Source organism: Eriocheir sinensis, chromosome 41, assembly GCF_024679095.1.
Source record: "Eriocheir sinensis breed Jianghai 21 chromosome 41, ASM2467909v1, whole genome shotgun sequence".
NCBI classification, from domain to species: Eukaryota; Metazoa; Arthropoda; class Malacostraca; order Decapoda; family Varunidae; genus Eriocheir; species Eriocheir sinensis.
The window spans coordinates 14,238,683-14,264,220 of NC_066549.1; the positions used below are offsets into that span (position 1 = coordinate 14,238,683).

Below are 25,538 nucleotides of genomic sequence, written 5' to 3' on the forward strand. Positions count from 1 at the left end.
TGGGCTCCCTCCCACCACAGGCTCAAGGCCCAATGTTACGGAGATGAGCACCGAGGCCACGCGCTGCTCCAGCGTATGCCCCCAACTTTACCTTACCCTTAAACAATGGGTATTGTTTTCACTGAATGGTCCCTGGATACAGGTAAAAACAGCTGCTATTTTTGTGTTGTTTATTCACATTATATGAAGCGTCTTAACTCGCTGAAAACAGTGGTGAAATCCAAATTGCGATACGTTGTGTAATAGTCACGCTTGAGCTTGTGAAATGTAGCCAGGGTGTGAGCTGCTGGCACGAAACACTGCTCCAGACAGCTCGGGGCGGGCCTTCACCCAGGATGCACGTGTCAACACAGGCTGGCCACAGTGGCGGCACGCTTCACACTTCCTCCCTCTCACAACAATGTCAATAATATGAATTATTCTTTACACCAAAATAATTTAGACATCTACTTTACTCTCTTACTTTCAGTCCACCTCAGAGCTGGGTGTTTCAGTCGGGGGAACAAATGCCTTATGCGTAGCCCTCTTACCCTGTTCTGTTGTCATGGAAGCACTTGCTGGGCTAAAGTGCAGTACAGATGGTGAAATAACATCATCACTCTCTAGGTCACTCACTACTGCCATCACTACTCACAATGTTTTCATCACTGTTATCCTTGTACAGGTAACTCGATTTACGGAGTTTGGTTTACGTGTTTTTTAAATAATGCGGGGTCCAAAATCCAAAGAAATGTTTAACTTACGTTTTTTCACTTAAACGCGATATTTTATGGAGTGGCCACCAGATGTCTCACGCAACTGGACTCACACGGCGCCGCGGCCACACAGCGCCGCGGCCACACAGCTGAGCTCAATTCTTCCCACGCGACACTGAACAACAATACAGTACCCACGCTGCCACGCTACTCAACATTATATAGGGGTGGGCAGGTACCGGTACCAGCTATACGGTACGGTACTGGTACTAGACTGCTTGGTACCGGTACCAATACTAGCCAGTGGCTCATGGTGTCCCTCATTTCTTCTTCACACGAGTGAGGCTGAGACTGAGTGCCTGAGTGGATATCTCAGTGATATGGATATTCTCTCTCTCTCTCTCTCCACCGAATGAAGTGAATATTTATTTTTCGATAGAAACCTACCTCTTGTTTGATTTACATTGTTTTTGATTTACGCGACCTCTTCAGGGACATAATACTCGCATAAATCGCGAGTTACCTGTACTCAGAATAATCTTCACTCTCTATCCCATCCTTTCCTCCTGATGTGTCACTGGGTTTTCTTATCTTAGGGTCCCAGGACTGCTCAATGAGGACTAATGATCTTACGTCAATTCCACGAGGATCAGATATGCTGGCAGACAACTCGGCAAGTCACAGAATCCGTCAAATTTGAGCAAAAGAGTCTGATTAAACAAACGATGGCCATCTGTGTGGACCACGCTGTGTTTAATTAAATAAACGATGGCCATCTGTGTGGACCACGCTGTGTTTAATTAAATAAACGATGGCCATCTGTGTGGACCACGCTGTTTGATTAAATAAATGATGGCCGTCGTTTAAGGGTTAAAGTTTATCTTGACAACTAACACAAATGTGTACAGTGAATTGCTTCACATTTACAAATTGGGAGAGTACACTATTAATAATATAAATATAACTTCCAATTTGTCCATGTAATTTATTGTGCACTGTATTTATTGTTAGTTGATCAGCTGATAGCATATTTAAATTCATAATAATAATATGGAAGATAGGGTATGCTAACAACAGAAAGAGAGGAGGAGGGTATTTGGAAAGGCCTTTCTTCTGCAGAAAATTAACAATGGGAGATGATGATGATAATGGCTTAACTTACAAAATGAGGTACTGTAAGGAGGGTCCAGATCTTAGTGGAGCATGCAGGGGCTTTGTGAAAGTGTTGTGAGGCATACAGCCAGTGAGGCGTGCACAATAGCGGGAGAGGAGGGGTCGGTGTGGGTGTGGCACAACTGTTGGTAGAGAACATTCTCTCCTCTTCAGCTTGTTCAAGTTCTTGGTGGGACATCCTCCAATATTGACTTGGATACAAGATTTTTCTGGTAGGCTCCTGTACCCCTCAAAGACCTGTGATGGTGCAATAGGCTGGTGGCTCCTCCTTCCCTTAGCTCTGCTAGGGGACTGGTGGTGGTGGTGTGGAGTTGAAGCTTTGTGCTTGGGTCGCCTGGCTGGTGGGGGATTGAGAAGAGCATCCCCAGAGATGGCTTGGTCCCTATACACAGATGACTGCAAAAAGCTTGGAACATGATTAGGGGTGCAACAAAGGTACACTGTTGGCACCTGAGTAATAAAGGCTGACCCATATGCCTCCTCCCCTAGGTTGTAGATTTCTTGCACTTGTTCAAAGGGTACCTGTTCATCACCCATACCACTGGATGACTGAGCTGGAGATGGTGCAGATTCTTTGGATGATGCAAACATGACCATGTTGTCTGGGAGACTTTTTACATAGCTTTTCATGACATTAACAAGTCCAGCCTATGGGGAAGATAAATTTTGAATTAATACATTTTTATACACTTTTATAAATAATCTTAAGACAAGAATATTAAAAAAAAAATGATAAAGCCTACACAAGACATTTTCTTCAATATGATGTCATGATCAATAGACTCCATTTCCTGAAGAAGTTGGGTGGGGGTAAAAAATATTCATGCAAATTTTATGAAGAATTGTCTGCAAAAAAGTTTGGGCACTGTCCATTCCCAACCTAAATCTACTATCATTTAACCCTTTCCATGTTAAGAGAAAATGGAAGAGGATTAATCCTCTTCTAAACCTCTCAATCCTCCTCTAAATTCCTCTTAATCCTCTTCCATTTTCTATTAAGAGGTTCAGAAGAGGATTAAGAGGAAATGGAAGAGGATTAAGAGGTTTAGAAGAGGACTAACGGTGACGCCGTCGGACGGCCGTCAGATGCCAACATCGGCGTCGCCGGAGTGAAAGGGTTAAGGGTCTTGTCCCATTTAGTCATCTCTTAAAACATGCAGTGGAATTGAGTCTTGTATAATGAACCAGCATACCTCAGAGATTATATATGTTTTAAAAAGGAAGGTTATAATCTATATCATTAACAACATCGAAGAGGGATGTGAACAATGTGTGTGTGGTATTCTGTCCATTCAGTTCCAGGGAAAAACTGCATTAAATCAAGACAGTAACTTACCAGAAGAAAGCATTTGGCAGTGTGTGCGTCTAGGGCATCTCGGGTGCTGGGGCTGGATGCCTGAGCAATAGCATGGGCCAGGCGGTTGTGGTATGATCGAGCTATGGGAGTGAGGCTGTGGAGAAGTGCAGGGCAGCCCAAGGTGAGAAGGCCAATCAATGCTCCCACATGTTGTCCCCAGGGTCTGCTGCTACTGGCCACCACTCCACCCAGACTGCTCACCACCCCTTCCCATGTCACACGACAGCCAGGTTCCCGTGACACTACCTGTAGGAACAGTATCTGATCCTTATCTGACACCAATGGTATTAGCTGTAACAATTTAGGATTCATTTCCTTGTTAAGATGGCAAATTAACAATCAAGTTTTTTTCACATTCTACCCCTTAATTGTGCAAAATACTAATTAACTAATGGGGAGCCTATGCCCGGGGGTGCATCACTTCACTCACTCACTGTCCATACTCCCAGCGGTCCTCCCGAGCAAGCTCCCATGCAGCTGACCTGTCCATCCCAAATCTTTCCTGGCAGGATTGGCTGACTTGCCTCAGTCATGAGTTCTATGGGCATCCCCTTGGTCTCCTCCACTCAGGATTGTCTTGTACAGAAACAACCCTGTGAGCAGGATCGACCAGGAGGTGCGCCACGTGCCTAAATAGCCGGAGTTTGCATTCAAGGACTAACCTGGTTACTGGCCTTGATTCAGTTTCACAGAGTAGTTGCTGGTTCAACACAAAGTCATCCCAGTGATACCCCATGATCCTGTGAAGGCACTTGGTACCAAAGGTATCGACATGTCTCTCCAAGTCACTATTCAGTATCCATGTTTCACAGTCATACAGTAAGACAGGGAGCACAAGCATCTTAAAGATTCAAATCTTTGTCCATCTGCAAAGATATCTACAATGCCATATACTTGCATTGAGCGAGTCCATAACACAGTGGGTCAGCCCACCAATGCATTGTTGAATTATGCTACCTAGGTATGTGAAGCTTTTGGTGACCCTGACATCCTTACCACATGCATGGACAGACTGAACTGTGTCATCCAGCAAGCCTCCAAATGACTGGACCTTGATTTTGGTCCAGGAAACCTTCAGTCCCAGAGGCTTTGCCTCCTCATGCAGCACTTTGAGAGCCATCACCAGGACCTCCAGTGATTCCACAAAGAGTCCAGCATCGTCAGCAAAAACAAGATCAGTGATCTTCATGTTCCCAACAGATGCTCCGCAACAACTTTGATCAGCAACTTTGCCTAATACCCAGTCAATGTAAATGTTGAAAAGTGATGGAGCAAAGACACACCCCTGCCTCACTCCTGAATTAACAGTGAAGAAGCTGGAAATACCTCCCCCACACTTCACTGCACTCTTAGTTCCAGAGTAAAGGCCAGTCATCAGGTTAATAATCCTTACAGGAATCCCACGGATCCACAGAATATCTCAGAGTGCCTCATGATTCGCTGAGTCAAAAGCCTTCTTGAGATCGACATAGGCCGTGAGCAACCCCTGTTGAAACTCACGTCGGCATTCCATGAGGACGTGAAGTGCTAGGATCTGGTCAATTGTTGACTTGCCGGGCATGAACCTGGATTGCTCAGGTCTCTGAAACTTTAGCAGATGAGATTGAATTCATACCAGCAGCAGATGAGCAAGCACCTTGCCTGGCACACTGAGCAGTGTAATACCACAGAAACTGTTGCAGTCCTGTTAGTCCCCTTTCCCCTTCCGGATAGGGACAACCAATCCCCTTTTCCCATCAAAAGGAATGGCATCAGACTGCCACACAGCAGACAGCATCACATGCAACCCACATATCATGGCTTCATCTCCAGCTTTCAACATCTTTCAACATGATATTACAGATCCCCCAGCTACCTTTCCCTCCTTCAGCTTCCTCACAACCTCTCTCACTTCTGCAAGAGAAGGTGGAGTTTCGTCTATTGGTGGATCAGCAGTCGCCATCCGCAACCCAGCCAGAGAGAGCTGTCCACATGGGGGTTGTGCTGTGTATAACTGCCCAAAGTACTCAGCCCAATGGGCCCGGAACCCATCCACATCTGATACTATCTGCCCATCAACTGTTCAGATAATACTCATCTGAGATGTGGATTTGGAGCAGAGCTTTTTCAGAGCTCAAAAGGCAGGTCTAAGGTCGTTTGTATTCAAACAACTCTCAACATCCTCAGTGAAATCTCTGACGCACCTCTCCTTATCCCTCCTAAGAAAGGTTCTAGTCCTTTGTGACAGAGTCCTGTATCACTCCGAGTCCCCAGCCAGCCTGGCAGCATAACTCTCCTTTAGATTCTCCAGTGTCTCCCTCGAGGTAACACCACTCCTAGACCTGGGGCCCTCTCCGATGCACTCCTCAGCAGCTTTGAGAGTTTCATGTTTAAAGGTATCCCATATCTCTCCAGGGTCCTCCAAAGTACCAAGCATTTCAAACCAATTTGAGACTGCCACTGCATACTACTGAGTGCAGCCCTGGTCTGTGGTCGGTAGTAAAGAGCTCAGTACTCTGGAAAACCCTTCAGTTCTGGAGGATCCTCCAGTGAGTACTAACAGGGATGTGATCAATCTCCTTTACCACACCGCCAGCATTGCTATACCAAGTCCAGCGGCAAGGGTCGCATCTTTGGAACCAGGAACTAGCAATCCTCAGCCTTCTGGACTTTGCTTATTGTATAATAAAGACAATTACTTATTTTGATTTTCTTACTTTTCTAAAATGGAGGGGAATAAAAATGCCTTGTAGGGTCAAAAGGTTGCAAGAGACATTTTTGATGTGAGCTAAATAAAGTTAGATAAGAACCAAACTTTCTTACCTGAAGGAGTACATTGCAGGCCAAGCTCCGAATCATCTGGGTGTCTTGTGGCGACTTCCGCTCAATGATGATGCAGTATACAAGCACGTTGATTATGTCACGCATCTGTCAAGGAAAAAAATTCTCAAGTATAAATGCTATGGACCGATGATGACCTTTACTAAGAAAATCAGGCCATAAATTCCATCTGTCCTCCAAAAAATTGGGTTTTGAAATAAAGTACCCACCACTATGTTAATTCTCTTCAAAACTTTCAATCTAACCAGAAGAGTTTTTGGACTTGGCCTTCTTCAACCAATTTCTGTATGTGATCTGCTAGTTGATCCCAACAGTCTTTCAATATTCAGTTTAAAACCCCATCACAGCCTGGAGCCTTTCTTACATCTTTTTATAATAAATTCTTCACCTCTTGTACTTCCACTTCAAAGCCCCTCAATAATGCTTTTCTGAATTTTTTTTCCATCAGGTCACTTCCCAATTTTCATCACTTTTGACTGTGAAAGCTTACTGAAAACACTTGTTCATAATTTCTGACTGCTCATTTGCCTTCTCATACAATTGACATGTGTGCTTAGTTGAATCCCTAGAATGATCACATCACTGGAAGCCTGATTTCACTCACTCTTGCATCATATCCTTATCCCTTAAATGACTGCCATTGTTAATTTATTAAAAGCTGCCATGGTCTGCTAGGGTGGTGGCTGAGTGGATAGTGTGACGGCGCTGCATCCAGGACGATGCGGGTTCGTGCCCCGCCCCAAGTCGGGATTTTTCAGTCACTCCTGCTGTCTCTCTCTGGGGTTGAATGACACAACAGAAAGTCGAAGCCCATTATTATGGTATATACCCCAGGACCCATGAAAAGGAGAGCCCTGGGCAGATGTCTGCATCCAAAATATCCTTTTAAAATTCTGGGTAGAATTTGGCGACAGTTTGCAAAGCTGCCGCCAAGACAGTCAGGAAGACCATTGGGAAGACTGTCTGCCAACTCCTTGACAACTGTTGGCCAACTGATCAGCCAACCAGGTTACAGAGTCTTGTCGAGAATTGGCGACCCTCTGTGACTGTTGGACAATTGGTCGGCAGAGTCATGGTAGACATGGTGCCATTACAAAAAATGACCATTGAGACTTGTCTTGAGACTAACTGCCAGCATGTCGCAGACATGCTGGCAACTAGTTGGTTGAATGTCTCTGACAGGCAACGACTGTCAGCAATCATACTAGCTGACACCCCAAAAAAAAAATAAATAAATAAATAAATAAAAAAAAGTCTGGGAGCATGGGAGCCGACTTGTCAAATCCAAAAGTTGCTGGGTTGTTGTGGCCCAGAGTTGGCACAGTGTGAAGGGGGCCTAACTCCATCTGCAGTGTGCCAAGGGCATCGTCTACAGGGAAGTCAAAGGGGGTGGTGAACAGCTTGAAGTCTGCAGCCAGTGGCCTGACTCCTGCGAAATGGGAGGCAAATTCCTCCCGCCGAGAAGCAACAACACTAATGCAAGTGTCCAGCTCCATGTCACCAGGAGCACAAGCAGCAAGGCAAGGAATATATGCAAACTTAACACAGACGACTGAGAGTGTTGACGTGTGCATGCATGACTGTCACGAGAATGTCTTTGCCTTCACAATGAGGGCATTTAGATGCACAGTGACGTCCATGAGTAGGGCCAGGTGAGCGAGCCATTGTGGGTCAAAATGATTAGCGTGGGGAAGAAGAAGGCAAAAGGAGGAGGAAAATGTTGATCTCCTGCTTCAGGTTGCACACACGAGATAGCATGGACAGTTACAGCCTGTCCTTTTTTAAAAATTAAATAGGACAATCAGATCTTAAAAAGAACAGATTGTCTTTAAAAGGACAGACTTGGCAACTCATGGGGAGTAAGGCAAGGAGCAAATGGATGCCAAACAATATTTGCCAGAAGATGCTGTTTGGCAGGATTCTTCCGGGGTTTCGCGGGCTGAATTGCAATGTTAATGCCTAGCAGGGTGGCAAGCCGGAAGCTAGGGCTTCATGGGCCTGATATAGCCTGCGGGCTGTAAGTTGCCTGCCACTGGCCTAAAACATCACCACTTTTCCCATGACTCCACAATGCGACCAGAATATGGCTCTACAGAACCCTGACTCAATGGATTCAGTTGTGTCTAGGTTCGGTAAAGATATTCCAGGTCCGTTGTAGAGTTGAGAGAGAGCGAGAGCGAGAGAAAGGGGGGGGGATATTGGTAGGTGTGGCGAGCTGATTGCCACCGAGAGAGCGCCCTTTCTTTCTTTCCATAACAAACTGTCCTGTCCACTCATACGCCAACGACTCCACTCTGCATTATTCAACTTCTTCCAATAGAAGACCATCCCAACAGGCAGAATGCTTAACCTCACACCTTACTATCATTTCCGACTGGGGTAGAAGGAACCTTGTGTCCTTCAATGCCTCAAAAACTCAATTTTTCCACCTATCAACTCGACACAATCTTCCAAACACCCATCCCCTATTCTTCAACAACACTCAGCTGTCACCTTCTTTAACACTAAATATCCTTGGTCTATCCTTAACTCAAAATCTTAACTGGAAACTTCACATATCTTCTCTCACTAAATCAGCTTCCTCAAGGTTGGGCGTTCTGTATCGTCTCCACCAGTTCTTCTCCCCCGCACAGTTGCTATCCATATACAGGGGCCTTGTCTGCCCTCATAATTTATGGAGTATGCATCTCATGTGTGGGGGGGCTCCACTCCTCCACTCACACAGCTCTTCTGGACAGAGTGGAGTCTAAGGCTCTTTGTCTCATTAGCTCTCCTCCTCTTACTGATATTCTTCTACCTCTTAAATTACATCGCGATGTTGCCTCCCTTTCTATCGTCTATCGATATTTTCACGCTGACTGCTCTTTTGAACTTGCTAACTGCATGCCTCCCCCCCTCCAGCGGCCTTGCCTCACGACTTTTTAATCAAGCTCATCTCTATACTGTTCAAACCCCTTATGCAAGAGTTAACCAGCATCTTCACTCTTTCATCCCTCATGTTGGTAAACTCCGGAACAATCTTCTTTCATCTATATTTCCTCCTGCCTACGACTTGAACTCTTTCAAGAAGAGGGTATCAGGACACCTCTCCTCCCAAAATTGACCTCTCCTTTTGGCCACTCCTTTGCACTCCATTCAGGAGCAGTAAATAGCGGGCTTTTTTTCATTATTGTTTTTTTTTTTTTTTTACACCCTTGAACTGTCTCCTTTGCTGTGAAAAAAAAAAAAAGGCACTATTCTACACTACACACCAGCCCCACACCAACACTGTCACAAACTGTGACTCACTATCCACCCTCCAGGTGCTCCAAAGTGGTAATATCACTGACAATACACAGCTCTTAACTTCTATCTTCCTACAAGCAGAAAGACTTGTATCCCAGGGCAAGCACGTTTTACTGCACTGGATACCAAGTCATGTCAGGTTGGCAGGGACAAGGAGGCGGACCAGGCAGCCAACCTTGCATGGACCTTGCCTAAAATCACACTGAATATGGCGCCAAGCTGGGCCACAACTCAGCGAACACTCAATACCGCCACAGCAAATCCCACCTGCAACCCTCACCAAGGCCTATAACCCAAGGATCCAGATAAGCCTCCTGGTATAGGACCAATACTAACTACCAGCCTCAACGTCCAACCTTCCACCCCGAAAGTTGAAATCAGCAATAGAGAACCCGACCCCTACCCTCTCTGCCTTGACCTGCAACAGGACCCATTAATTCATTACATTCTTGAATGCCCAACAACAGAGCTCCTCCATCCCCCAGGTCTACCTGCCCCTTTAAATGAAGCCATGGGTCAACAGCTGGCTGCTGAACATATCGCCAGCACTCTTGGCACGGAGATTGCAAAATTTGTGTATTCATACCCGCCACCCGGGCCTGATGGCATCTCTAACTGAATACTAAATGAATACAGGGAAACTATTAAATAAAATTCAGTCTAATAGAAGAAGGGAAAGTGCAAGGAAGTAGAAGAGGGTCAATGTCATGCCAATCTACAATGAATGGAATAAGTAATGTTTTTTGCTTCATGAGGTATGTCTTTTCCTTTATTGATTGAATAGTAAGAAGGGGTTTGTGATGATTATTATGATGATACTCAGTCTCTGTTACCAAACCAGTGAACACCATGCTACCAATAACTCACATAATTCTGTGGCCCCAGATGAATGTTGGAGTTAAGTAGGAGTGCCTGCACTATTAGGAGCAGTCGACGAAGGATGCAAGGCTTCTGTCTTGCTTTGTGAGCCCCGCGCATCACTCCTCCCACTATGTAGCCCACCATGCCATTCACACCAGGGTTAGAGGCCACATCCTCACACATCATCTGATGAACAATGTGTAAAATGGGCTCCTGTTTAACACCAACCAATTTCTAAGAAAAATCTTTATAGAATGAGTGAATCTAAATGTTTTCAATCAACCATCTCTATTGAACAACCTTACCACTGTATATATATGATTTCTATTTTTAAAACAGATCATTAAATGGTGTATCACTGACATAGAACAGTGGCAGCTATTACATATCTACTAACTTTGAAGAGGTCATTTGATGGTCCAGCAATAACAGTGAACAGTGTCTGATAATACTGTTGGTGGTCTGAAGAGAGGGATAGTGGGGCAGGAATGGAGTCTCCACTACCTTCTCCCTTAACTATGGTGTGTCCACTGATATAGGCCCATTCTCCTGTGTAGAAAAAGAAGTCATAGCTTTTCATGAAATGTATGCTCTTACTAAAATAAGTCTGAAAAAACAAACTAATTTGCTAAAATCAAACATCTATGACTAAAGACAAACAAAAACGAATAAGCTAAACCTCTCTGACCTCTAACACATGGGCTGCCGGGCTGGTGAAATATATCTCCACTGAGGCCCGTGCTTGCCAAGTTGACTGTGGGATCATGAGGGATGTGCACCCCAACCTCTGGCACTGCTTGCCACTCCGTTGGCTCACTGCTTGTGTACCTGACACAAAAAAAATTGCCCCGATTTAAAAAATACATATTTTAGACAACTTGCTTCTTTCTGCATATCTGAAAAAAAAGAATAAAAAATAGGTAGTTTAAGAGGATAAAAATACTATCAACTTCCAGGATGCTAACACCATTTTAAAACAGACGAGATAAACTGCACGACATGCCAACGTCATTTTAAAATAGTGCCAATTTTAAAAATTTGGTGTACAAGCTAAAACTGAACTGGAAAGTTTTTCATACTCTTCTCAGATACTTTTTGTACTCTCACCTAATAATAGTAAGGCATATAAATAGCAGATACATAACGATGGTGTACGTGTTGAAGACAATAAAAACCCATACTTTAGTACCTCATAAATCCCCACATGAGTGAACTAGGTGCCTACAGATATGTCTAATTGTGTAATCAATTCCATATAACTGATTTATATACCTAAAATAGTTATAATTGATATGCATTTGAACATACAGTGGACTAACATCAGTTTGAAAGACGATGAAAATGTTCTTTAATGCCTCATAAATAACCATACAAGTAAACTAAGAGCCTCCAGATGTCTATGTGTGTTATGCACTTTTATTTGGGTTTTTTAATTGACAGAAACATAGTTAGCATGAAAATATACAATATAGTCATACCTTGATTTATGAGCTCAATTCATTCTGGAATTTTGCTTGCAAACCAAAAAACACGTAAGCCAAAATGAACGCACACTGTAGTGCTGAAAACACAGATCACACACTACAGTACAAACGTAAGCGGACATGAGTACACGGGTGCTAACTGTGCTAACTGAGTGTACAACATTGACTGAGACCCCATTCCCATTGTTTTACGCTCTGAGTGTTCTCGTCTAGCAGCGAAGAAAGGGAACCCATGCTCGCGTCTCCAACTTATACAAACAGAATGCTCATACACCAAGTCACTGCTCATAAACCAAGGCATTTTTAGTGAATTTTTTTGGCTCGTAAATCAAAACACTCGTAAAGTAAGGCGCTTGTAAACTGAGGTATCACTGTACAATCATACCTCAGTTTATAAGCTTAATTCATTCCGTAATTTTGCTCGCAAACCAAAATGAATTTCCCCATTTAAATTAATGTGAATCCCATTAAAGAGGGGCGAGTGGTAAGGTAAGTGAGCCAAATCAGCTGGGGAGTTTGGGATTTTGAAAATGGACCTTTTAGAAGATGGGGGCGTCATCCGACTCCCCTTGGGTATGGAACTGACAACATACCCAGCAACACACAACATCCAGCCACACTATACACCACATCCAGCCACACCACACCACACATCACACCCAGCCACACCACACCACACATCACTCCCACTAACACAACACCACAAATCACATCCAGCCAGAATACACTACACATCACACCTAAGCACACCATTACACATCACACCCAGCCAAACCACACCACACATCACACCAAGTAACACCACACCACACCACACATCATACCCAGTCACACCACACATCACACCCAGCCTTACCACACATCACACCATACCCAACTACATCATCATCGTAGTCCTTGAAAAGACTAAAATTGTGTCCACTCACTAAATCAATTAATAGAAGCATACTCCGGGGGAACATTGCCTCGACCACTTTTCCACACCAGACCCAGGGGTTCCTCCAGGTAAGTCTCCATGCAGGCCCCTACCCGTCCTAAGTACTTCATGGCAGAATCTATCAACATGATCAAGCCATGAGCTCTGTGGGAATCCCCTTGGCCTCTTACACTCAGGATTGCCTCTTACAAAAAAAATCAGGTGAGCCGGGTTGGCTTTTGGGTAGTAAGCCACATGCCTGTGTAGCTGTGTGACATTCACAGACTATGCATGTGAAAGGCCTTGAATCAGTCTCATGGAGTAATCGTCAGCTTGTCAGTCATTCCAGCGATACCCAATGATTCTGCATTAGCGCTTATTGTCAAAGGCATCAATCCACCTCTTCAAGTCACCAGTCAGTGTTCATGTCTCATAGCCAAAGAGTAAGACATGGAGCACAAGCAACTTGAAGATCCAGATCTTTGTCATATTGCACAATCATCATCAAACTGGGAAATGAAATCCCTTGAAGCAGCCAATTTTCTTAAGTTGAGGAAGAATTTCATACTCACTTCATCATTCTTTGTGTGATGTACCCTTCCAGTAGGCCAATAATTACTGCTTTTCAGTAATACAGATAACTATAGAAAACAATAACATTTATTTGTGAAAACCTGCACAGATCATGTCAATGAAACAGATGCCAGCACAGACAGCACAATATTTTTTTTCACAACTGTATAATTTTATCATATATCTGATTTATATCACACATGATATGCACCAAACACTTGCACTTAACAAGTGTATACTGTGATACATATAAATCACATGAACTGTGATTAAAAATGAAAAAACAAAAGAAAATAGCACAGCAGTGGTACCTTCCCAACTGAATGGCAATGTTCCCAATCTCTTGTCCATGGAAATGCTGGTGACAGCATACATGGTGGGAAACAAGGATTTGAATTGGAGACACTTTCATGTACTTCAACAGGAGTGGTAAAATTTTTGAAGGTCTTGATATTTTTGTGATTTCACTGGTCTGGACGAATAATTCTTAGATCGCATTTTTGCACTTCTACTAGTGAATGGTTCAGGTAGACTAACTACAGAAGGACAAAGATATGTCACCAGATTGAAGAGGTTAAGCTTTCGTTCAAATATTTATACTTCCATTTCACCTATTAAAACTCTACCTATCCTGCCTTCTTTAACCCCTTCAACATGAGGACGTGAATACTGCATCCTTGCGTGCCCCATACCATATCAGAGGACGAGCATACTTCGTCCTGGTTCGCTTTAGCCAATATACGAGTAATTTTATCTCTATATTTATACTTACATCTCAAAATTATCAATTAATTTATGTTTCTTTATGTGCACCATTTAATTCTGCATGTTTTCATATATAATACATGATGATTAAGTTGAGTTTATGGCTGAAAACTTGTTATATTCAATAGCGACATTTGAAATTTGGCGCTCGGCGAGCCCGGATATGGCGCGGGGCGCTGTTTTGGCCAGGCCGTAGTGAAAGGGTTAAGATTTCATTTGCTTGTCTGAACCACTTAGCACCCTTAGACTTGCCATATCCAGCAAACTACTAATTTCTACTTATATGCTATACCATTACTTCTCATTGTCATACTACCTCTAAGGCATAATTATTCTCAGGTAATCTAATTTCAAAACATCTGTTATTTTCCTTTACCCATTCAGCCCCACACTTCATATCAAAACAGCAGATAAAACCCATCCCCAGAGCACTTGAGTACAATGCCAATAGCACTGAGTTGTGATGTACCAAATGCTATACAAAACTTAGGAATAACATTTATCTAAATTGAATACCCATTGACAGAAGGGATGTCCATCCACATGAGAGCTTGATTAACATCATCTGGAGTAAGTCTGCGCCTCTTGCTGTGTCTTAGGAACTGTCCACACACCTGAGGATATAAAAGTTGCTTGTCAAATATTTTACACTCAGGAAAATTGCATTCATAGCTAAACAATACTTTTTCTCCGCTGGGCTCAGACCAGCAAGCGTAGACCTGTACACTCTCACAAAGCTTTTTAACTGTAATTAAGAGTTGCTGGAAGGCTGAATCAGACATACAGTACCACTAAGCTATGGGGTTTGGACAGTATAGGGATGAGCTAGAGTAGATAGTCAAGTGCAGCAGGGTCACAGGAGGGGGGAGGCATGCAGTTAGCAAGTTCATAAGAGCAGTCAGCATGAAAATATCGATAGAAGAGAGAAAGATACAACATGGCAGCGGAATTTAAGAGGTAGAAAACTGCTGGTATGAGGAGGAGAGTTGATGAGACAAAGAGCCTTTGACTTAACTCTGTCTAGTGGGGCTGTGTGTGTGGAGCACCCCCACACATGAGATGCATACTCTATACATGGATGGACAAGGCCCCTGTATAATAACTGGTGGAAACGATACAAAACACCCAACCTTAAGGAAGCTGATTTAGTGAGAGAAGAGATATAAAGTTTCCAGCTAAGATTTTTGGTTAAGGATAGACCAAGGATGTTTAGTGTAGAAGGTGACAGCTGAGTGTTGTCGAAGAATAGGGGATGTTATAGAAAGATCTATCCTTAGCTCAAAATCTCAACTGGAAACTTCACATCTCCTCTCTTACTAAATCAGCTTCCTCGAGGTTGGGCGTTCTGTATCATCTCTGCCAGTTCTTCTCCCTCGCACAGATGCTTTCCATATATAGGGGCCTTGTCCGCCTTCGTATGGAGTATGCATCTCATGTGTGGGGGGCTCCACTCACACAGCTCTTCTGGACAGAGTGAAGTCTAAGGCTCTTCGTCTCATCAGCTCTCCTCCTCTCACTGACACCCTTCTACCTCGTAAATTCCGCCGCGATGTTGCCTCCCTTTCTATCCTCTATCGATATTTTCATGCTGACTGCTCTTCTGAACTTGCTAACTGCATGCCTCCCCCCCTCCTGCGGCTCCGCTGCACACTTTCTACTCATGCTCAACCCTATACTATCCAAACCCCTTATGCAAGAATTAACCAGCATCTCCATTCTTTCATTCCCTTTACTGGTAACTCTGGAATAGTCTTCATTTATCTGTATTTCCTCCCTCTTATGACTTAACCTTTCAAAAAGTGTATCAAGACACCTCTCCATCCGAAATTGACCTCTCTTTTGGCCACTCAATACTTATTACTATATGAGAGCAACAGTAAACAGACTTTTTTTTTTTTTTACATCTTCTTTTTGTTGCCCTTGAGTTGCTCTGTGCTGGAAAAAAAAAAAAAAAAAAAAAAAAAAAAGAGGCTTGTTCACCAGGCTGGTCAGTAAAAGAGGATGAAAGCCAAAGCTGGTGGTGAACATTGAACTCTCCTAAGATGGAGATTTCAGCAAAGGGAGAGTGAGTCAAGATGTGCTCCACTTTGGAATTCAAAGAGTCAAAGAATTTTACATAGTTGGTAGAATTATGTGATAAACAGCACAGATGTATTTAGTCATAGTGACAGTGAAGTCTTAGCCAGATGGTGAAAAATTCAGAAGAGTCAAGGTCGTGGGCACGAGAGCAAGTGATGTCATTGAGTACGTAGATGCAAAATCCAGCTTTAGATTGAAATTTACGATAGAGATAGTAGGAGGGGATGGAATAGAGATTAGTCAGTAGCCTCAGGAACCTGTGTTTTGGTGAGGAAGAGGAGGTGAGGTTTAGGGGAGAGATGGTGTTCCACAGAAGGGAAATTAGAACGAAGACCATGAATGTTGTAGAAGTTAATAAAGAAAAGGTTCGGAGAGCTATCAAGACACCTCTCAGATCAAGATTCAAATGGGGAAGTGAAAATGTATTTTATTTAGTATCTATTACTGACAGGGTGGCTACTGCAGCCCACCAGAATTGTTATTGTTTACTTCCTGCCAGAATTTTTGACTCCCAGTGTACAATCTCAGTTTTTTGTGGCTCGGCCGCCATCTTGATGACAAAGTCAGCTGATGAAACAGTCATGAGTATTTGCTGCATGTGATAATTTGACAGCCTCTCCCTCCTGCCAGTGTAACCCACTGCCATACTGAGTGTGATATGGTGCCAAAGGCTTGGGGCATGAGATAAATGATGATGACCTAAGCCAAAAAGTTGTCCCAAAAACTAGTGACTTCTGAGAAACAAATAATGCAGAGTAATATAAAACAAATCAAAACTCACCAGAAATAAAGGTTTTGTCCTTGAAATACATGGAAATTAGGAAAAATAAGCACTTGAGCCCACAATGAAAATGGTGGACTCTGCTGCTGCTGTGCCGCTGCCACCGCTACTATCAATGCAATTGTTGGCAGTGGCAGCAGCAGCAGCAGAGTCTGCCGTCCTTCATAAGTGCTTATTTTTTAAAACATGTACCGAGTGAAACAGCGGGTTTGAGTCTATTTTTTATTATGAAATGGAATTTGTGGTCCAAAACCACTAGGAAAGCATGGGTTCTAAGTACCTGTTATATCTCAAGTATCTGATAATGACTGAGTGACAATGAAATTGGCTGACCTGGCAACAATGTGGCATACACAAAGCACAGGCAGTTCAGGGATGACTTGTTGTTATTCATAAGAGAGGAGAGAGCTCAGAGAGAAGTGATGGTGGAGGAAGATAGGTCGGCCAATGGCGGGGTGAGAGGTGCGATGTAAGTAGAGGCACCTCTTGGTTACCAGAACTCATTTCTCACACATATGCCATACTAACAAAGGATGAAGATTAAAGAAATTTTTTCAGCTATACATGAATGAGGATGACTTTTGCTATTCACACTGTTATAGTAGGATATCAATGTATTATTATTAATTTGGATTTGTTTTGTAGAAATACAATTGTCAATGGAAAAACCCGACAGATAGATCACGCCATACCTTATAGTATCTGATAATGACTGAGTGACAATGTCTCAGTTTTGTATGATAACAATGTGACCACCGATGGTGCATGGAGGTCACCTTGTTATTCATAAGAGACCAATTGTAACAATTATTTTCCAACCTGTAACTCGCCACTCCTTCATGAGAGTCCGACTGACAGTAGACACCTCTTGGCTCCGAACTCATTTCTACATAAAGGCCATACTAATATAGGATGAAGATTAAAGAAGCTGAAGTCTTAATCAACATTTAATGAGGATGACTTTTGCTATTCACACGAGAGGAGAGAGGAGTGATGGTGGAGGGAGATGGGCCAGCACACAGTGGGGCGAGAGCAGCAGCATAAGCAGAGGCACCTCTCAATTACTAGCACTCATTTCTCACACAAACCACACGAAATTAAAAACGGAGATTAACCCGGTAGCTGCGACGGGCCAAATTTGTGGCTTTACCGTGTAGCAGCGACGGGTCAAATTTGTGGCTTTACCGTGTAGCAGCGACGGGTCAAATTTGTGGCTTTACCGTGTAGCAGCGATGGGCCAAATTTGTGCCACAATTTAAACCCCCCCAAATAGATGATACATAATCTGATCAGAAATGCTTTGATATATATTATGAAATGGTTTGTGTGAAGGGTGATTTTTTCTCATTTTTCTTGCTTAGAGGGACCATTAAGAAACGTGATCCCCGCTGCTACCGGGTTAAAGAAATTATTTTTTCAACTCGTCTTTGGTATATACACTCATCAATCAGAGTAACCTCAGCAAATGGCTACGGATGGCTGGAGATGCCTATAGCTACACCTTAACTGGCACTCTTACTCATGTTACACCATCAATTGGTGTATGTATGCCCCCCCACTGATCACATCACTGTCAGGTCTCAGACAGCCACTTTATTCAACTTCAGCTTTCTGAGATATTCAATAGGTTAGGCAGTTAGTAATCATCCAAGAGGCCCAGGATGTTCTATGAGTCCACTTGCAGAGCCCTTTGAAGGCTAACCCTGGGCCTGGTTTTGAGGGCAGGCATCACACTTGCACCACCCGTCAACCCCAAAACAGAAATAGGGGCTAGGAGGACAAATAACAGTATTTGAAATATAGAGATTTTGAGTCCAAATTGATGAAAAGCAAATGGTAGTACGGATACAGAGTGTCACATCTGATTAAGTGAGCAATGGCAATATTTGTGTTCAGAGGTAAACATTTTTTTATCTGCTACTAGGCCACTAGGAAATGGACCATGTAGATGCTATGCAGGTATCCACTGGCATCTCAAGGCACTCCATGCAGTACAAACAGAAACCAAAGATGAAATATATGCTTACACTGAGGGTCTGTCGAAGCCTGTAAGTGACATCTGCTGCGATGGACCGAGCTAGGTCTTGAGGGAGGTCTGCTACTCCAACTGCTTCCCCCCATGTGATGATGCTTTCCACAGCCACCTGGGCACAGCGTTTCTCATCTCCCTGTAATGAATTGAGATATAATGTATTTATAAAATATACACAGTAACCACAAACTCACCTGAACTAATAGACCATTGGCAAAATAAACTGATCTACAATCAAATTAGTATCCTTTAAAACTCTCGAAGAAAAATTAGCCGGGATTGCCCAGTTCCTCACACTGCTTAAGCCTTAACCCTTTCATTGCTAAACGCTTGCAGCAGGCGTTAGGCGTATTTGCTGGTGGTGCTAAACGCCCGCTGCGACCTCCACCCATACTCAAATCTCCCACGTATGAGAGTGTTCCAACACTAATTCTCACAACATAGGATTGCCAATTGAGTGGATTCTTCACTAAATTTGGTGGAAAATCATATCAGCCCAGCGCGGCAAATCTACAGACGAGTAACTGGTGGATGTTCTTGCCCAATATAGCGGCATTTTTGGATAGCTTCACCTATCACCGACTGATTCTTTGACCAAATAGTTGTAAATATTGCAGTTGGCAATTCTCCCTTGCCAGAATCTGAAGAAAAGACGTCCACAGTTCCCTCAATATGGCTGATCATCACGCACGCACTGATGTAAGTGTTAACATTCAACACTCCCTGAACGTGCATGTACGTTCGCAAGAGAGGCATACATAACCGACTCCTATAGATCTGGACCTCCTCTTTCCAATGGTGTTTTTGGTTTTTTGCTGTGATGAATAGTTTTTGAGATACAGAGGTTAAAAGAGACCCCCTATTGGGCTGCCCGACTGCGCCTGGGGATAGTCGCATCCACAATGCGCGCAAGGAAAGGGTTAAGACTTTTGCTGCCTGTTCCTTTTGTTTAGGGTGGTGACAGGGTACTACTCCTTAGGCAGCTGGGGTTGGTGTGCAAATTTATTTTCCACAATTGACTGCTTCAATCCAGGGATGTATCATTATGTAGTTTTGGACCCGTTACACCATCTAGAGGATGTATATTTACAGTCACACCTCGGTTTACGAGTTTAATCCATTCCAGAATTTTGCTTGCAACCCAAAAAACTCATAAACCAAAATGAATTTACCCATTTAAATTAATGTGAATCCCATTAATATGTCCTATATCCCAAAAAATATTAACAAAAATTATTTTAAATGTTAATTTATACAGAATAAAAGTAATTTTACTAACAAATAGCAATGATAAATAATATGAATAATACAGCATAATAATATAAATGATATATATAATATAGTACAATGTATAAATGATATAGTAATAATATAGTGCTGAAAACACAAAGATCGCGCACTAGAGTACGTACAAGCATAAGCGGAGCATGCGGGTGCTACCTCTGCGAGTGTACAACATGGTCTGAAGGCGGTGTCACACTGGGTATTTTTTTCCAACCGTTGGAACTAGGAGCAACTGCGGTTGCCTGTGATTGTAGGACAGAAAGTTACAGGAATAAAAGTAACATGAAAAAAAGTAACAAGAAAAAATGTAACGGGAAAGAGTAATAAAAATATTGAATGCTTTAGTTTCTATTTCGAAGATTCCCCAAGCCATCCCAGATCTTTGCCCAGGCAGTTGCCCATCAAGACCATGCTGTGCAGAAGCGTTTTCCGTGTGAGGATCTTCAGACACCAAGCGATCCCTCAGGTATCACAGGCGCACCCCAACAGTGCCCGAACACCTGCATAACTTCACTTTGCTAGATGAGTGGAAGGATACATTAGGACCCAACCCTCAGCAGTTCCTACTTTACAACAATGGGCCAGAGGCAATCAGTCGCATTATTGCCTTTGCCACAGAAGAGGACCTGCGCCATCTGGCAGCTGCAGAGACCATCTACATGGACGGCAACTTCAAGATGGCACCAGCACAGTTTACTCAGGTGCATGTGCTTAAACGTTCCATTTAACACTATACATGTTTCCTGTGTTTATGCTCTGCTACAGAATAAGACAAGAGCGGTGTGCTCAGAGTTGTTTGATGTCATTGTGGACCGTAGCATGTGGTTGGGAATCAACCTTCAGGTACACCCCCCACCTCTGTGAGGAGGTGGGGGGTGGGGAGGGAGGGGGGGGAGAGAGTTCGGCGGACGGCGGCAGCGACCAGCAACGCATCAACAGGGTGGTGATGGTGAGTGTCTTTCAGCGACTCGCAAGTGTGGTGCAGCAATTCTTTCTTTAGAAAACTTTAACTTGGGGGAGTTGTCCTTGTCACCAATAGCATGGGTGGTTTGGGGAAGAGGAGGGAGGAAGGCGAGGCGGGATAGCGGAGGTGAGGGGAGCAGCCGGTGGCGGGGACGCAGGGCGGGGAGGGACAGTGGTCGACACGGGTGAGGAGCAAATTTGAGTAGTGGGAGAGTGTGTTTTTGTTGTTTCCGTGACCCACCAATATATTAATAATGTTTCATCGATGAAACTCGTGTTAAACCGAACATATTGCAATAGTTAAACGTATCTCCTTAGATATCAACTCATGTTAAATCAAAAACGCGTTATTTAAACTCGTGTTAATCAAGAGGTGACTGTACAGAAGGTTTTGTACGGGTTAAAATTTTGTCCGGAATGGCAAAAAATGTGAAATGGCAATACTACCCCCGGAAAATGTCTTACCCTACCCCCCCACGAACTACCCCCGGACTACACCACCCACATGCTGTCTACTACTGTCCTATATAAATATATAATATATATAAACATGCACATGTATGTGTGCACATGGTGTGTACTTGTGTACAGTCCAGCGTGTGACGCGCATGCGCTGCCATGCCATGCCGTGCGCGATGCCCCATCCTTTGTCTGGCGCGTAGTTAGTTTGAAACGACTTTTTTTTTTTTTTTTTTTTTTTTTACCGGTCTCTCAAATCCCAATCCGGCAAATGGAGGTCCGGCAAATCGAGGGTTGAGTGTACTGTGTAAAAAGGAAGAAAATGTGAAGAGAGAACGGATCGTTTTGAAGCCGCAGCTGAAGGCGGCTGGCTACCTTACGATTGGCTGACAGTTCTGAAAACATGCTTGTGATTGGCCGAGTCTGATGATGTGATCGATGGCACTCATCCAATCACTGGCTCTAACTATGATGAAACGAAAGCTTTATGAATCTGAGGGCAACGTTAATATGTAGTTAAATAATTATAATTAATTCGTAGCTTTTACCATGGGCCATTAGTGCGCATCTCTGTGAATCTCGCCCCAGCATGTGTGAACACGGTTTCCCAACCGTTAGTTTTTCGGGAATTTTGTACAGATTCAAAGTTGGCTGTAGTTCATGGGAAACTCATTGAAATTCTAGTCAGAAACTCAATCACCAGCATGTCGGTTATTTTCTAGTGAGGTCGGTAAGTTGTGGTCACAAGAAGAAGAAGAGTGTATCAGCCAATCGGTTCAATAGCTATCCATGTTTTTATTCCAGTACCACAATGAGTTCCATGAATCTAGATAAGCTTGGAGTAACCAGGTTGAGCAGGTCTTGGACTTGAATCTCCTCCAAGCGTAGCCACTACCTCATTGTGTCTGGGTCCTCACTGCTAAGTTCTCATAGCACTTAATGGTAGGAAGCTGTAACACACTTTCCCTTGGTCTCCGAGCTAACCACTCACTCACCAACAAGTGCTTTCCTTTCATTTTTTTTTTCTTCAGAAAACACCACAAAGCAAACTCTGCAACATCTGGATCCATTATTTGTTTTGATTTTCAGTTGAGATATCCCAGAATGCAACAGTCCTCCGTGTAACCAAACTTGAAGATATATTTGAGGCAGAAAGTTGTCGGGAGATAATTTAATAATTTAATGCAAACAAGTGCCATGTTATGGAAATGGGGAAAAGTAAAAAAGACCAAGGAAAATATACAGGATGGGAGAAGAAAACTTAAAGGTGGTACATGAAGAAAAAGATTTGGGAGTAACGATGCAAGACACACAATCCCCAGAAAAGCCCCAAAACAAGTTGTTTGGAGAAACCTACAAGATGATGCAAAATATAAGGGCATCATTCCATTTTATGGACAAAGAAATAATGAAGAAAATAATAATAACAATGATAAGACCAAAGCTTGAATATGCTACAGTTGTGGTCGCCTCACAAAAAGAAGGATATCATAAAGTTGGAAAGGATACAGAGAATTGCAACTTAAATGGTCCCAGAACTCTCGAGTATGACATATGAAGACAGATTGAAGAAGATTGATTTGACGACACTGGAATAAAGAAGGGAGAGAGGAGATCTGATCACACGAAATAGGTTGGGAAATAAGTTTGATGAGGTGGATAGAAATGTTCTCTTCTTAACTGCGAGAACACAAACTTAAAAATTATGGTGGAAAAAGGCAGACCGAAGAAAAAAGCAATCAAATTTGTACCTTCGGCATTTATTGCGCAGGGGTAACTTTCTGCCATTCTTTATGTGAAAACTTTAGGTGTGCATTATATGCCGCAAAATACGTTTTTCCTGCTGTGTATTCCCCCAGCATGCATGCATGGTGGACAGCAGAGCGACTTATTTTGACGAGGAGATGTTTCTTGCAACACCCGCCCACGTAGTGGGCCACCCCCGCCGCCATGCCCCATCCTCCGTTGAGTATTTCCGTCACCCCACCCTGCATGCCAAATAAATTTACCCTAACCTAACTTGACATAACCTAGCTAACGGGGAGGCTTCGCCCTCCTCGACTCCCCTCGGTGTTATGCTCCCTCCCAGCCCCCCCCACTGCGCCCAGAGGCGTCCACAAGAAACCCACTAACTTTTTCAAATCTCGCTAGCAACGTTTCTAGCAGTTTGCGATGAATATACATGAGGTTCAAAATGCACAGAATAATGACATATATCAGATGAGAAGTACTGCTGTGAGATGGGGAACAATCCGAAATAATACCAAAATCTATGTATCCTAGAGGATATAAGGTTCCCTATATCTATTTCTATGGAGACTGCAGTGCCAGTTGGCTCACCAGATAATAGCACCAGAATCACATCCATATAATGACGGGCTACTTACCCGGCTGTCATTCCTGTCTCCCATGTCCTTAGCACACGGTGTAGCCCTGCCCCCTATCTGACAGACAGACGGTTTTGCCTTAGTGATTTATCTATTCCCAGTCTACTTTTGAGTGGGTGTGCCTCTACGTTCCTCCCTTCTTTTCCAACTCATGAGTTATATGCTCCACTTTTCTTCTTTTCAGGTGTCGTCCTGTGAGGGCCTCACAGGCGCGTCAGCCGCCCCGTCTTCCTGAGGAAGGCACAGGTAAGGCGGATGACAGATTCCTGCCGTGAGGGGTGGACGTCTGCCGCCGCCAGCAGTGTGGTCAGGCCGAAGGTGGGCACGTCCAGGGAGTGGAGTTGGTGTCGTAGAAACACTCGCTGGGAGTGGAAAAGGGGGCAGTGCAGCAGGAGGTGCTCAATAGTCTCCTCGACGGTCCTGCACCCTGGGGCAGTGAGGGTCGGGGGTAGGCCAGGCGGTGGAGGTGAGCGCCGAGTGTCGTGTGGCCCAGGCGGAGGCGCGTCAGAACCACGTCTAGGACGCGGGACGTTTTCCTCACCCACGGCTGTGGGGTGGAGCTGGTGCGGTACGGGCCCATGGAGGTGATGCAGAGGGTGTGGGGGAGCATGTCGTCCCAGGAGGCGTGGCAGGTGCGGGAGATGAGGCGTTTGGCTGTGGACATTGGAGAGTGGGAGGGGGGGCGGCGTGATGTTTACCTCGGTGAAGGCCATCTTGGCGGCGGTGTGCTGGTGTCGGCGTGTTGTACTGAACTTATATAGGGATGTGAGTTTCGGTCCGATTACTACTCGGTTTACTCGGTTTGGGGATTTGTTGAGTGAGTACTACTCGGTTTACTCGGTTCTGTGATTAGTTGAGTGAGTACTACTCGGTTCTGGGATTAGTTGAGTGAGTACTACTCGGTTTACTCGGTTCTGGGATTAGTTGAGTGAATACTACTCGGTTCTGGGATTAGTTGAGTGAGTACTACTCGGTTTACTCGGTTCTGGGATTAGTTGATTTACATAGATTTACATAGAAAATCAGACCACATAGACCCCATGGTCCAGACTAGGTGGTCTGTCCTTAAACCTAAGTGGTTCTACATTAATCAGAAGGCTCCAAAACGATGCATTTCAACTCTAGTTGATATTAAGCTCATGGAAGTGACGGTCGAGCTTGTTTTTAAAGGAGTCAGTCGTGTTACACTGGACCACTTACGGTGGGAGCTTATTCCATTCTCGCACTACAACGTTGGTGAAGAAAAATTTGGTGCAGTCTGAATTTACTTGTCTACATTTGAGTTTTACGCCATTGTTCCTCGTACGCAAAGTGTCATCGATCATAAACAATGTTAATTTGATCTGTCTACATTCGTGAAACCATGAAGTATTTTAAAACATTCGATCAGTTTTCCTCGGAGGCGACGTTTCTCAAGAGATAACATGTTAAGGGTGGAAAACCTTTCTTCGTAAGATTAATTTGTTGCGCAAGGAATTAGGGATCATTTTTGTTGCCCAACGCTGAACACCTTCTAATTTAGCAATGTCCTTTGCATGGTGGGGAGACCAAAACTGTACCGCATATTCCAAGTGGGGTCTGACTAAACTATTGCAAAGTGGAAGTATTACATCTTTATTCTTGA

General features: G+C 43.8%; 1 protein-coding gene across 3 annotated transcripts; it reads right to left on the minus strand.

The window, feature by feature from the left end:
- Window positions 1-156: 156 nt before the first annotated feature.
- On the minus strand, window positions 157-24,720 carry LOC127009697 (TAF6-like RNA polymerase II p300/CBP-associated factor-associated factor 65 kDa subunit 6L). Of its 3 annotated transcripts, XM_050883026.1 has the most exons (10): window positions 23,915-24,583; window positions 20,234-20,347; window positions 18,817-18,957; window positions 14,446-14,543; window positions 10,880-11,019; window positions 10,589-10,740; window positions 10,198-10,377; window positions 6,028-6,132; window positions 3,205-3,471; window positions 157-2,516 (listed from the first exon to the last, which is right to left on the minus strand). In XM_050883026.1, the coding sequence occupies exons 2-10, from the start codon at window positions 20,237-20,239 to the stop codon at window positions 1,854-1,856; spliced, it is 1,752 nt and encodes a 583-aa protein (XP_050738983.1). In that variant the 5' UTR covers window positions 20,240-20,347; window positions 23,915-24,583; the 3' UTR covers window positions 157-1,853. The 3 variants fall into 3 exon arrangements, with proteins under 3 accessions (XP_050738983.1, XP_050738982.1, XP_050738981.1); XM_050883025.1 differs by lacking the exons at window positions 20,234-20,347; window positions 23,915-24,583 and adding an exon at window positions 24,613-24,720; XM_050883024.1 differs by lacking the exon at window positions 20,234-20,347 and having other exon boundaries at window positions 23,915-24,582.
- Window positions 24,721-25,538: the final 818 nt, after the last annotated feature.